General features: G+C 41.9%; 1 protein-coding gene across 1 annotated transcript in view; it reads left to right on the top strand.

Annotated features, from left to right (window-relative positions):
• LIX1 (limb and CNS expressed 1) overlaps positions 1-15,197 on the top strand; it is an 889,780-nt gene that overhangs the window by 612,981 nt on the left and 261,602 nt on the right. The window contains exon 4 of the mRNA XM_069625450.1: positions 2,161-2,256. Within this exon, the coding sequence (XP_069481551.1) occupies positions 2,161-2,256 (96 nt within the window). The remainder of the gene's footprint in view (positions 1-2,160; positions 2,257-15,197) is intronic.

Raw genomic sequence — 15,197 nt, 5'->3', positions numbered from 1 at the left:
TGGCTGTTCTCTTCTGCTAAACTTTAAAGGGAGTGAGGGTACATAGCTATCTACCTCTGGAGCTTTATGAATTGGCCTGGCCTCCTAGTCTTGTACCACGTGTGAGGAGACCATTATTTTATCCATCTTGCCCTTGTATTTAGTGCTATTTGATTAAATTATAATGGATGCTATTACGCTCCTCAGCCTCTGGAGACTTGGTTGCTCCATCTTGCATATGCTTTCTATGTCTTTAATTGTACAATATTTGGCACTTGGAAATGTTCACTATTTTGCTTAATCTAAGAGAAATATGTTCTGCGTACATAGCTTATCCTCTTCTACTCCTTTCAAGCCTGACAGTTGCCACTTGCTGTGGCATACTTGATCCTGAGCCAAATAAATATTCTTTGTTCTTGCACAAATGTGTATGCTATTGTCTGTGAGCTCTGCAGCCTTGTTCCCTCTCCTTCAGGCTTCTTGCTTACTTTTATACAGAGCTGACGTCCATTTTCTCATCGTAGCTGCTTTAGCCGTGTTATATTTTGTACTCCAGCAAGCTTCCATATGTCTTGCCTAACTTGCGTTTCTGCATATATACGTCTACTGCATCTCTTCTCACTTGTCTTCTCAGTGTATTTGATGTCTTCGTATTGCATGTATGTTCACTTTGTCACTTCAATCACATCTTCATTCTTTAAGTACTTGTATATCTTTTCAGTGCGTCCTTGTGTCTTCTCTTCTTGACGTCACTTTACACCTGTCAGACTTCATTTATAGTTCTTCTATGTTCAGTGGTGTCTGCAGACATTTTTCTGCCACTTCAGTTCGAGGGTACATTCGATACAGTTGTCTGAGCACATAACCACTCTCATCTTCGATGCAGTATAGGGATGATACCAGATGTCATACACAGTGCTTTCTTGCTGTTCTTACAATATGACGGAGGTGAAGGGGTGGACTCTATAGACAATGTGTAAATCTGCCTCTCTACAAAACATTGGACTAAATTAGTTTAGTATTGGTAAACTTGAACAATAACTTCCGTTAGCAGTCACATACATATTGATTAATACATGTACTGTGCTAACCATTTAGTTCTATTTATTAAATCACTAATGCATAATGTAATTTTTGTTTCTTATATGCATGATCTTCTCTTTTATGTCTTGTTGATATTGTGATTTTGTTGGTTCCCTATTTCTGTATATTACACATTTAGAAATGTATTCATTTTGTTATTTTGGGAAATGCATTATGTCCATTAAATGTACGTCTTTATCTTTTGAATTTGATCACCCAATGGATGTGTATCTGGGATTTCAGCTATTAAATGTATATATCATTGAATGTTGCTTTGATGTAAATTCATATGGCAATTAATTTGCAATCATTCTTTATAATTCAATTATGATTATTATTGTAACCCAGCAGTAATGTTTTTGTTATTTTGTGTAACCAATACCTATGCACAAGTTCAAATCCTTGGCTTTGCCACTAGCAGGCTAAAGTTTGAGATCCAAAGTTTGAGATGGCATTTTCCAATCCAAGACAGACCACAGGGATTCAGACTATACTGTACTGAGGATCCCTCGTGAGTTTGAAACATAAATGCAATTGTATGCAGTAGAGAACTGTCTGTCTTATGTTGAAAAATGCTGTTTATAAAATAGCAATGCCCTTTAGATAACATTTCTTTTCTGCAGCAAAGAATTGACATTTGAGCTAATTTTCATGCCCAAAATGCATTGTAAAACCAGCCGCCCTTAGCGGGACCCGCTAAAGGACCTCCTAATGCGGCGGTAAGGGGTAATCGGCACCGGCACCTTTACCGGCGCCGTTAACCCCTTACCGCCAACCTTGTATTGACCCCCATAGACTTTCTTTTTTGTGAATCTGTTCTGTTCGCAGCCAAGAGGTTCAGTAGGTACAACCTGCGTGTCCTGCCATTTTTTTGTAATTTATTTTTTTGTAAATATACATGTGTGCCCAATTTGTGCCTACCAGAATGTGTATTTGCTCATGGAATTACTTAGAAATGGCTGCCCATATGTTTCCCTATCCAGAAGCAGGAAAGATAAATGACCAGGAGACTAACATGTGTAAGGTTAACATTATGTGTTGTCAATGCCATTCTAAATCATAACCAATGCTTATTCTTCTTTTCTTCTCTCCCTAAAGGGCGATTTAAATGATGCCGATGATCCAAGCACAAGCATTGGAGCCTATCATTATATGCTGGAGGCCAATTTAGGGAAAACAATGCTAGAGTTTCAGGTAAAGCGAAATATTTTGGTAATTTCTTTCTGTTTTCGCCCTTGCTTTCAGATGGTTTGCATTAACTGACATCTTGGAGAATTAATCATTGTCGAATAGTAATGGTTCGATGAGAATGAGCACATTTAGTCTACAAAGTGACAACTTTGTTCACAAGGTCCAATAGAATGTACAATTTGTTTTAATTTGTTTTGAAAAATGTACTCCCCTTCTGTTATGACACTATCCTGTATGCGCTAGTAAAAGACCAACCACCATTCAACTTCCACTCCTAATACATTGAGACAGAGACACCACTAGGCTCATAACATGAATACGTTAGCCATACAAAATAAAGTAGTCATATTTATAAACACCAATACATGCGCTTATGACAGCCCATATTACACAATAATAGTATAATTGTTAAAGTTAAGTTTATTAACTAAGCTGACTCTCCATAGTTAGCCAGCCCCCTTTTTTGCTGGACAGTGGTCACTTTTTACGGGCTGACTGTGTCCATCTGGCCCTGAAACATGCAAAAGTGAAACACCTGCTGCAGAAACGTTGAAAAAAACTTTGTTGAAGCAGTTAGATCTTGCTAACTTTGGGACAATATTCCTGCTCCCCTTCCAGACTTCTGGAATCTACATAAGCACCTGGCTGGGGGGAGCCAGTCAATCAGGTGGCTAGGAACCCAGGCTTGAACCGCCGGTGTAAGTCCTCGTTCCAAACCGCCTGACGGCTGACTCCCGTCACCATCTTCCTCTCGCCGCCTTTCCCAGCCCCTATTTTATATTTTAAATCTGCCTTCCCCCAAACTTACCTTATTTCTGCTGCGGCAGCACTCACCGCCACAGCCACACCTTCCTCTCTGCTGAGAACAGCCGCCATGGAAAGGGAAGAGGGGCTTTGTACGGAACCCTGCCTTCTCTTTCCTTGGCAGCCATGTTGGTAAAGGTTTTTCCTTACCAGAATGGGATGCAGCGCGCCTCCTGTTGGAGGAATGACACTTTTTTGTTAGCACCATGGGTTGCTGCTTTCGTAACCCAGGGAGATAATGGCCATAAAACCCAATCCAGCCTGCCGGATCGGGTGTTAACGCCACAGAGATGCATTAGCTTCAGAAACCGCAAAAGTCAGATGACCCAAGCCCTTTTCAGGCTGGGTTCCATGCTAACCATAGTACACAGGCAGTATCAGCATCCTTGTTGGATGATATCCGCAGTTTGATGACATACTGTGCCTAGGCTCTAATAGTAGGTCTTCTGAAGTGTCCCTATGGGTTTTGAGTTTAGTCTCAAGACCTTGATTGGATTGAGTTGTTCCTCTCTGAGATGAAACAGTTGATGGCCTTTTCTTCTTTTGAGTCCCTCCCCAGTGGCCTAGTTTGTGGCATGCTTCCTGGATACCCTCTGTTACCTCACCTCTTTAAGCCATAATTGTTATCCTCTTGTGGATCTACTAAGACTCTACAGTAGGAGATTGTATATTGATACAATGGTATGCAGACACGTTTTCACTTTGTGGGAGATCTCAACAAATTGAAATGGTGCATGTTGGAATTCAGGACATGGATGGACTGCAAGAGATTTAATCTGACCAAAGCTGAGAACCTCTTCTGCAGGTCTGGCTCCTGTACAGCATTAAGAATTCTGTCTCACTTCCATGACCGTGGTGCAGACATGGTGGTTTTTACTGATGCAAATCTAGCGAGTAAGCGATATTAGAGATTATAGACCTCTTCGCCCATGGTTTTACACTAGTCAATGCGTTTGTTTCTCCAAGGGTTGACTACTGCAGCTCTTTGCATCTGGGATTACCAAAATATGCACTTGCCGCTGCCTGCCTTCTGCTTTGCTTGGCAGGCGAGACCGGTTACTGCTGCATGAGAAGCCTATAATGTCTTACAGCAGCAAAATCAATGCGCTCCAACAGAGACTGTACTGTTCATCCAGCTTTGCTTAGCAAAGATACTCATTCTATTCAGAAAATGTTACTATGCTCCCCTTAAACCTCATTGTTCAGTCCAACAGCTGTGACGGATGGCATCTCCTGGGATGAAGTTTGGAACCAGTGGGAGATCCTCCACATTGAAAGTCTCCCTCCTGTGAAATTCTGTTTTGATGTCATTGCAGTCTATGGTCAACCACCTTAAATTTAGGAAACATCTTAACACCAATATTTTTCTAATTATTTTTCATGTGACCTTGTCTGTTATTCTCCTGCTCTTTCTTCCTGTGAGTACTGAGATGCAGAGCGCTTCACAAAATGGACTTGCATGCATCATTGAAACACGCATGCTAGCTGGATGAGTGTCGAAAGGAGGATGGACCTTTTTAGAAATTCCGCCACCCAGTAAGGCAGCACACGGGTAGGAAGGAAGCCGGCTATAAACTTGGAAATGGCTCAGGAATTCTAGGCAGTCTAAACAAGAAGCCCTAGCATAACCATTGGATATGATGATATGATATGTCATTTATAACGCGCCTGACACAAGTGTTTCTAGGCACGAAGAGACAAGGTAGGAGGCATAGGCAGTGCTTTAAGTGGGGTAAAAAATTGAGGGGGGGCCCTCGTTTGGGGGCGTGGCTTCCATTGCGGGCGTGGCCTAAAAGTGCACAAATCATAGTAAGGTGCGCAAACAAATATATAAATGTATTTGAGCATTTAAATATTTGTTTGCGTACTACTATGGTTTGTGATTTTTCAAGCCTTCTTTTATATACATAGCAATGTTACATATTTCTATGTTTATACAAGGTGGCTTGTAAGTGCACAAACCATAGTAAGTTACGCACACTTGTGTGCTTACCTTACTATGGTTTGTGTACTTTTCAAGCTGCCTTTTAAAAACATAGACATTTGTAACATATGTCTATGTTTATAAAAGACGGCTTGAAACGTAGCCATCTTTTATAAAGCGTTGAGGACGGACAAAACCCAAGGTGGCTTTGTCCGTCGACAAAGCTATATAAAAGATGCCTTGAATTGTGTACGATTCAAGCCGTCTGTTATAAACATAGAAATATGTCTACGTTTATAAAAGATGGCTTAAACGTACACAGTTGAAGGCATCTTTTATAAAGCCTTGCCAAAGCAGAAAGGCGCCTCGGGCTCAGTGATCTCTGCTTAGAGCAGAGATCACAGAGCCCGAGGTGTCTTTCACCCTCTGCGAACCCGCGGACTCCGTGATCTAATCTGCAGATTAGATCACGGAGCCCGTGGGTTCGCTGAGTGTCAGTGACCTGGCGAGGGAAAACTAAGGGACTCTAGCTTCCTCTGATGGCCCCTCAGATGAAGGGTCATCAGAGAAAGTTACAGTGACTGACGGAAGTGCCAGCCAGTCACAGCAACGCTGTGCCTGGCTGGCACTTCTGTCAGCTTGCCTGACGTTAAAGTGGCGGGCGCATCTCCCGTTGCGGCTGCGGCCGCGGCGGGATAATGCGTCCTGCCATGGCGTGGTGAGGTCGGGGGCCCCGGCAGGGCCCCGGCTCAGCCCCACTTTTTGGAGACTGCCGGGGCCCGGCCCCGGCAGGCCCCGGCCCACTTAAAGCACTGGGCATAGGGACAATTAACAAACAATCTTACTAGGCCTTGTGTCATTCAGATTGTGCAAGTGCAGGGGGGGGCGGGAGAGGAGAATCGCCAGGGGGAGGGAAAAGGGGGAAGTGTGATCAGGGCAACATTGCTCTGAGTAAGTGCAGCCGGGGGATCGGCTCTGGGTAGTGCAAGGAGGCAGGGGATTTTACGGTTACAGATACAACCCCTAAGTGCACGGAGGCGCGGAGGTAGCACAGGTGTTTGCAGGTCGTCGAGGTGATAGAGTGAGGATTACAGCTTTGCCTTTGACAAGTCTTGCAAGTAAGTGTGAATATTTGAGTCATTCACTCTTCAATGGGTGTATGTGACCTTAAAGACCAAACACAACATAGCTAGTAATCCAAATACAGTACTAAAACTTAAAGTAGATTTGAAGGTTTTGTCTGAGTGGTATCTCTCAACAACTGAACTGTTAGGCAGTTATAACATCACGGTTGAGTACCTTCTTGCCGTTCCAAAAAGAGTAAAAAAAGACGTTTTTGAACTTGCCTGGGTAAAAGAATCGACCTTAGATATGGACTACCATATTTTTTTACCATCTTAAATATGAAATTAAAGCTTATAATGCCCTACCTTTTGTATCTACAAAAGCATCCATCCAGAGAATATAGACAAGATATGTTGCGTTTTAAAATTACATTTGTTTTCTAGTAGAGGGTTAATGGGTGCTTGGGAAAACATTTGGAGGAATGAGCGTACTTGTAGGTTTTGTGCTAGTGATGTAGAGACACGTTTTCCTCTTGTGATTGTCTGTTACGTCCTATCTGAATTACTCTTTGAATTTCTTGGTAGGTTTGTTTATGATGAACGTTTTTTAAAGACAGAACAGTTTTGATCGAGAATTTTAAATAGCAATGAAATTTCGCAGAATAATGCAATTATACATTTTTGGCAAAAGATTTTAAAATACCCTATTGATTAGATGTGGGAAGGTTTTAGCTTATGAATTTAAAAATATGCTGGCTTGCTCCTCACTCGACATTGAGACCACTCCCAACAACTAAGAAGTCGGCCATCTAAGAAGGAGAATACTTTGTACCCAATTCATAGAATGTCCACTACGTAACAGCCCTAAAGCTTAATATTTCTTAAAACATTAATTCCAAAAGGTATACTTTGTTAGGTGATTACTACTGGCATTCCTTTTGTTCGTAAAGGAGCTCTCATTTTAGCAGGGCCACAGTGGGCATACACGAACATGGCACTACTGATTTATTTGAGCATAATCCAAGATGGCATTGCTACGCTATGCTTAATGGGCACAATGCATTTCTATTCTAACTGGCCATTTCCATGACAACGCTCTGAGAACCTGGCCTTTGGATTGCCATAGCTGCGAGTACAAGGGTTCTTAATAAGAAAACCTGGACATTTTGTGAGTACCTGGATTTGTTTATGGTATACCTGCAACCGTGTGTGATGCCAATGCCAGAGCAGATTCAATTCCAGAAAAAGGATGGTACTCCATTGGCCTATGTTGGTAAACGTGATGCCAGTGAGGCCTGACAATAGCTAATACATCAGTCAAAGCTATGGGCTTTGTCAATGTGTTTCGCATTTGCTGGTATCATAGCAACAGAATCCCTCTAACCTGAGAACCTTCCATAACCGCTACGTCGCGAGTGTCACACAATGACGTTTTTTTTCTTCTGGTTGGGCACAGTGTGCATAGGGTGCTCTGCAAATTATCAGCCAATGTATCTGATATTCTCGGTTGTTGAACTGCCAAGTGAATAGGCAACCCCATTGCAACAGTTTATTGCAACATCTTTTTTAATTTTTTATGCCGTCCTGGGGTTTTCACTCTGGCATTTTTATGGCTGCAGCAGAGTTATTGCCATATCCTCATGGAAATGTATGGTGCTTAGCTTCAGAGTGCAGGACCCTTACACAACCGAAAAAAATGTGGATTAAACCCAAGTAAACAACACTTAAAGTATGGTACCCCGGTGCAACACAGTTCACTAACTAAATAAAAAGTGCACAAAAACGACCCGTTGTCGTTAAAAGAAACAATCAATGACATTATTTAAGAGTGGTCTGAAATTTCTGTTTGGACTTTAAGATTTTCAGACCGAGGCTAAAATAATCGCGCCATAAAACAGCTGTTCTAACCGACACTAATGGGCCACACAAGAAAAACATTACAGCATATGTGATTCGGGCCTTACTATAAAATGAGAGGTGCAGGGAGTCGTAAACTGCTTTTATGGAGTAAGTGTTTCCAACAGCGAAGAATAAATAACATCATATGTAATGCCGTGTCTGTGCTTGCGTTGAAACATGTTAACACCCAAAACACACGCTAGGACTCAACTGATACTAAAATGTGGTGTTCTGGTGCACTGCCAACGCCAGTTGCGAATATTTCCAGCACATTAGCGCGCCATTTCAAAGTGCACTGAATGCCAGAAACCCAGCATTAAGCTGGAATAACATAAGGAGTATTCATAGGAGGTTTGAAATAATACCCCAGCAAGCAGGGGATATGGTGTACATGAAACCAAAGGGTACAATTGCAGACAGCAACGCACGTGACAGGGAAACCACCCACCTACCGGGTCCATCACATGCAGCCATGTTGCTTCAGCTGCTCTGCAAATCTGCGCCACTGGTACTTCCCAGCGTGTGTAGTAACAAAGCAGAAGACACGTATGTATGCTGCCAAGCGTTACGTTCGGTATTGCAGGTCATGTTCAAGGCATAACATTCCCAACAGATGTTTAATCACATAATTATGTCAGATGTTAGCTCAGTCGGATAGCACAGCGAGTTGAGCGCTTGTTCTGACACTCGTGCATAGCCTGCTGATGCAGGTTCTAATCCCGGCAGCGCCAACTCAGCCTTTCATCCTTCCACCTTCCTAGGTCGATAAATTGAGTACCACGCAGTGGGATAATAATAACTGTTGATGCAGCGCTCAGATACCTGCGGGTTTGTAGTGCTATATAAAAACTAGTTATTATTATTATAATTTGATTAAAACTCAAATATCTGTCAATGTTGGTGTGCCTAGGTAAAACATCCCCAATGCTGCAGCCACATACTGTAACATCGAGTCATACTCTTTCAGATGGGCCCCAACAGATCTCAGCACTGCCCAGTAACCTACAGACTTCCACACGGCTCCATCTCGGGAGGATAGCTCAGGGGCAACAGGCTCGCCTGGGAAACAATACAACACAGAGCAACGCAGGTTCGATCCCCAGGTCTGTGCTTAGAAACCTCTGGGTATTAAGAGTGTTATAAATAACATATATCATATCATCCATTCTACTGTGGACTTCAACTTCTATATGGAACCTCTGGGGGGACTCTGTGCCAAAATTAAGATCAAGGAACATCAACATGCTGATGACACGCAGCTTTACCGAAAGATCAATTGCATCACCAGCATCCATCAACTCAAGCACTGTCTGTCCCTCATCAAGTCTGGATCTAAATTGCCTACCTGTAGATTAATGCAACAAAGACCAACTATATTCTCAAAGGAAACCCAACTAAGCATGTCCAAGCACAGGATTGGCGGTCTGCCTGAAGTTCAATGGATTCACAGCTCAAATTCCAACAAGTTCAAAATCTCTCAGCAATTGTCGTCTGAATGCCTATGTTTTTGAAGGGATGCCTAGGTTATGCTCTGATCACATGTCACACTCGCCTCCCCTCCACAGCGTGCTTGTGGTCACAGCAAGTTCATGCAGGTGCTTCCACCACTGTTGAATGGCAAGGAGCCGCCTTTCTGTGAAATGATAAACAACATCTCGAAAGGCTGTGTACGCCTAGGATGAATGATACTTTGGGGCCACACCAATGTCAACGGGGCCTATTCCGATGATTGGGGCATTATGTAAACAATGGGTACCTCTATGCAGTTGGAAATGTGTTCTTAATTGGTCGGTTTTTAATTTTAAAACGGTTACCAAGGAATGGATGGTCGTTGGGGAATGGACTTCAGAGCACATGATTGATGTGTTATTTTTGTGTGTTCTATAACGTGTTAGTTTAAAGTTATGTGCTCCTTTATTGTGATTTCTATTTAAGATGAGTTTGCTAAACACATAGACAAAGATTCATGGAACGTTTTCCTATGGGATTGCGCCATTATAAAACACTTCCATGAATCCGGCCCATAATGTTTAATAATTAGTATTTTTTATTTTGTTTGGAATATTTTTTTGGATGCAAACACTGGAGTTGGTTTGAAAGTGGTGAAACATTAAATGTAGATTTTAGACAGTTGAGTATTAGTGCGTGTAACATTTCTGAAGGAATATTTTTGCATCGGTAGTCGTTCAAAAGGTCTGAGTAATGGTTAAAACTATTTTTAGAATCATATGTTTAGATACATTCTGTGTATTTTGTTCTGCAGCAGGCATACCGTGTAGATCTTTGCTTTGAGCCATTATATACATTGTCTTGTGAAATCATATTGCTTATTTTGGATTATTCAGATGTTTGTATGCAAATGAACGTTTACAGGCGTATGATCTTTGTCTCTGCCCACATTTGTCATCCATCATGATTTGTGTCCTGTTTCCTGTTAGAACTTCTCTTATTCTGGTCTGTTCTTTTTGTGGGTAGGAATTGTTTTAAAATCGGGAAACTCTTGTATTTTTTTCACAGGTACATTTTGAAATGCGAGTCTTAGTACGTGTTTAATGTCTGTTTGTTTTCAAAGTTTTACAAGAATGAAAGGAACGATTACAGCATCTGGATTGTGTGCGTGAAGCATGTTTTATTACAGCCTACCGCTTTCTTTATAATGACATGAGTTTAATAAGTATAGAGGACGCATTTCATTTGTAGATGTTATTGTTTTTGCCATAATCTATGTTCTCCATGATTATTTGCAATAACTAGATCTTTCTTATAATACATATTTTTGAAAGACTATGGGCCTCATTACACGGAAGGCGGTAATGGTTAACGGCCACCGTTAATGGTAACGGTGACCGTTAACCATTACCGCCTTACTACGAGGTCCCTTAGCGGGTAGGTGCTTTAACGCCTGCTTCCCCATTCCCATAGAGCCCTATGGGGCAGAAATGGGAATGGGGAAGGGCAATGGCGGAAGGGGGATTTACCGCCCCACCAACCTTGGAATGGGGCGGTAAATCCCCTTTCCGCCAAGGCGGTGCCGGTATTTTACCGGCATGAGCCATGGCGCTAATAGCGCCATGGCTCACCGCCTTCCGTGTAATGAGGCCCTATCTGTCTGTTTGTCCGCTATAGAAATTGATGAGGAACTTCTTAATTGGCTCCAAAGGAGGGTGACGGGGTATCTTTTTATGAGGAATCAAATGGTATGGTTGAAAGTTGCTAAAGTGACACCTCAGCGGACACATTTATTACAAATGCTCATTTTTCTTAATTTAAAGTAACTGAAGTAGCGCCCCAGGTGGATGAACTTGGAACTAATGTTAAAGGTATTTGTAACGCGCACCGTCACTAACGGAGTTGGTCCCCAGGCTAATGCTTATTTTGCTTAACAAGGGACCATAGCTATTTTGCTTGACATATGACCATAGCAAAAGCTAAAAATTTGCTCAACAAGCAACCATAATAGAAGCTGAAAATGTACCAAAGATTAGTATAAGAAAAGCAGGTAAATTAAGACCCGAGAATCCAGGCAATTTCTCTTGTTGACACTCAAGTAGTACACGTCTCGGGTGACAAAAAACCTGCAATTTAATCATTCTGCCATCCAAGAGATGATCTACTTTTCGAGACACCAGGACAGAAACAGGACACACAACAGGCTGATTCAGCCAGACAGGCAGCACAAAGACAGCCGGACACCCAGAAGAAAGGCAAAGCAGACATTAGCTCGATGCAGCTACGCATGCTTTAAAACACCGGCAAGAGACACCAGATCAATGTCAAACAAGACTCCAGAGTGAAAGGGACTGGCAAGCAAAGGCAATCGTGTTTTGTTTGTTTATGCCCCTACTGAAAAGACACAGAACATTGTGTATAGTGTGGTGTTCAGATGACAATGCTAATTATTTCTAAGTACGCACATGTGTGACTATGCATGTATACAAAAGAGCATACTATTTGGCCAATTTTGATGTCTCTACGTTCACTAGTGGAAAACCATGTCAAAAGTTTGGTTACTTTTTAGCCTGGGCAACGCCAAGTATATCTGCTAGTCTAATTTATATTTGTGTTAGTGTCTGTCCACTATAGAAATGAAGGGGTGACTATCTAGGGGGCTGTAAAGGTGTCAAACAGGAGTAACTTTTCACAAGGAATCTAACAGCATGGTATAAAGTTGCTAAAGTGGCACCCTGGTGGATACAATCAAAACAAATGCTTAGTTTGCTTCATTTAAAGTCACTGAGCTGGTCCCCTGGTGGATAAAACTAGAACTGATGCTCATTTTGCTTAACACACGAACATAGCTATTTTGCTCAACAAACGACTAAGACAAAAGCCAAAAATGGGCCAAACATTAGTACAAGTAATGTGGGAAAATTAATAAAATCCGCGAAATTAGTCTTATCAACAAATCCCCAGTGACAAAAAACATGCAACTCAATTATCATGCCACCCAAGAGACGATCTACCTTTGGAAAGTCGACTGATGCTCGGTTTAAAGAGGAAGCCAGGGCATCCCCGTAGCTCACAAAAACGTCATTAACCAACTTTCCAAGATTTAAAAATATTTTCTACCTTGAGTGGTATGTTAGTGATCAAATGGTTCACTTGAAAGGTTGTAATAATCTTGAAAAAATATATCCTTCCCAGTAGTGAGATTGGGAAAGTGACCCACCTCTGAAAGTACCTATTTATTTGTCCCTATAATTTATGAAAATTACTTTTCACCAAACTCTGCAAGCTTCTATGTAGATCAATGCCTAGATATCTAAGTGTATCTGTATTCCTGAGAACTATCACTTGTTTAAACAAAACAAAAAAAACCTGTCTGGATAGCTACAGGCCAACAGACGTAGCTCCATTATGCAAATTACTTTTTTACCCAGAGTACACTCCTGAACGGAGTCCTGTATCCTTTAACGTAAAAAGATAATTGGCAGAGAATAGTAATTTAGGCTCTGGATTGCCTAATGCCTAATGTGATGCCCGCATTTTAAGGGGAAGAACTCATTTTTATTGCAAAGGGCTCTAAAGCAATTGCAAAAAGTAAAGTGGCAAAGACCATCCTTGACGTGTCCTCGTTTTCAACACAAAAGGCTGCAAACTCAACTTACCCGTTGATACTTGTGCTTGTGGGGGGAACTATAAAGCATAGTAATGAAGAATACAAAAGTATGGGGAAAGTCAAATGAAAGAAAACAGCATCTATGAAAAGGCCATTCTACAAAGCTGAATGCCTCTTTGGCATAGATCGAAACCAGGGCAAATAAGCCCTCCATTTTCCATTGGTTTGTCATCTTCATGATCTATCTAAAATGGTCTGATGACATTCTATTACCAATAAACCCCACCTGCTAACTCTGGGTCCTGTGTGTAAACATTTCTGGACTCGCTCTACTAAACTTTTTATCAGACTCTTGAGGTCAGTACTGCAAAGGGAAATGGATAATGATCGATCCCAAAGAGAGGGTGGGTCCGTCCCCATATCTAATATTAAAGAGGATCAGATAAAATAGTACAATTTCATAAGACCGAGTACCAACTCTTTAGCGCTTTGTGTTTAGTTTTCAAATGTAAAGTGGTCCGTTCCTGGACCCTCTTTATTCTTCAAAGTAGCAATGTCATCTTTAACCTCAAACTCTGTGATTGGTTGGATTTACGTTCTCATGCTTTCAGAGGTAACGTGGGCATAGTTTGATTTTTGTAATACTCTACACATCCAGGTTCAGAATTGATCAACTGTTTATCACAGGCCTTGGGAGAGTGTGGTGGTTACTAACTTCGAACAGGAAGTGTTACTGGACGATGCCTGCTCACTTGATTGATTGTGGAGAGGGGTGCCTCCCTAAAGAGTGGGGTGCCTTCAACTGAAGGTAGGCTTGGCAGCAGAGACTTGAGGTCTGTTGCTGAATCTTCTTTCCGAAAAAAAAAAGCACTGTTGTTGATAGCAGCAGCATTTTTAAAAAAGTGTGTGGTGTGTGTGATCACCACCAAAGGACTGAGTTTCGCCAATCCTCTCTGGTGACGTCACAGCTCGGGGGATTTTGAAATGACTGCAGAGCTGAGCTGAGGTCAATGGCACCCATACGCAACCATGACATGTGTGACCTGGTATGACCCTGTCCCAGTCCCCAAACACAATCAATCAATAACACATACATTATGCTTTTATTTTTCAGAGACAAAAGTTACTGCGCATCTTTACAAACATGAGTACTGTTGGGTCGGGAATATTTCAGACCGTAAGGGAGGTTGTCAAATAAAAATACATACTATTTTTTAATTTTTATCTGCTCGCTTACCAAGCCTGTATAAGTGAAGTTTACCTAGAATGAGGCATAATCTGGTATTTTTTTTATTTTTTTATTTTATTGCATTTGGTTACACACCCAAACCCTTAGGTATCACGGCGTAGGTTACATACTTCTTGGTGAGTTTATGCAGTTACATATATCTTGGGTATCTTGAGCAGTAGCATTCATCTTAGGTATCTTGGTTAGTTGCATCTTAGACAAATACATACATCTTGGGTGATAACATATAACTTTGGCATGAAGTACAGTTAAATGGGTTTAGAAGGGAGAGGTATGTCCATGCAGAAGTGTGGGGTAAGCAGGTAAGGGGTCGTGTTGGGTTGGGTTTAAGCTGTTAGTGTTTGTTAAACAGCCATGTTTTAGTGCTTTCTTGAATTTCGGGAAGGAAGTTTCATTGCTAAGGTTTTGTTGTATAGTTCTGGAGCTGAGTATAATCTGAGACATCGACCCCGCAGCACTCATCAAAGGCTGTGCAGAACCCCTAGTCCCGCTGATCACAGCCTTCATCAATGCATCACTCTCCTCGGGCATCGTCCCCCGCGCTCCCTCAAAGAAGCCTGGGTTCACCCGCTTCTAAAGGAAACCTTGCTTGATCTAGACATGCCAAACAACTACAGACCTATAACCACTGTCCTATTCTTGCTTAAGCTACTGGACAAGACAGCATACCTCCAGATACAACAATTCCTTGAAGACAACAACATCCTGAGTAAGAGGCAATCTGGTTTCTGGCCACGCTATGGTACCGAGACTGCGCTACTCGACTTAAAAATGCAAATTGAGCAAACCATGAATAAAGGGGAAACCAGCACTGCTCCTGCTCCTTGATCTGTCTGCAGCCTTCGATCTTGTAGAACACAAGACCCTATGCAGACACCTCAAGGATGCAGCCCTTTTTCATAGCAAGCCACGTCCTGGATCACCTCCTCCCTGGAGGGGAGACTA

This window comes from Ambystoma mexicanum, chromosome 6p (assembly GCF_040938575.1).
Source record: "Ambystoma mexicanum isolate Mex_15411 chromosome 6p, UKY_AmexF1_1, whole genome shotgun sequence".
Lineage (NCBI taxonomy): Eukaryota > Metazoa > Chordata > Amphibia > Caudata > Ambystomatidae > Ambystoma > Ambystoma mexicanum.
Note: the sequence above shows the minus strand (reverse complement) of the source record. Positions and strands in the feature narration are given on the sequence as shown.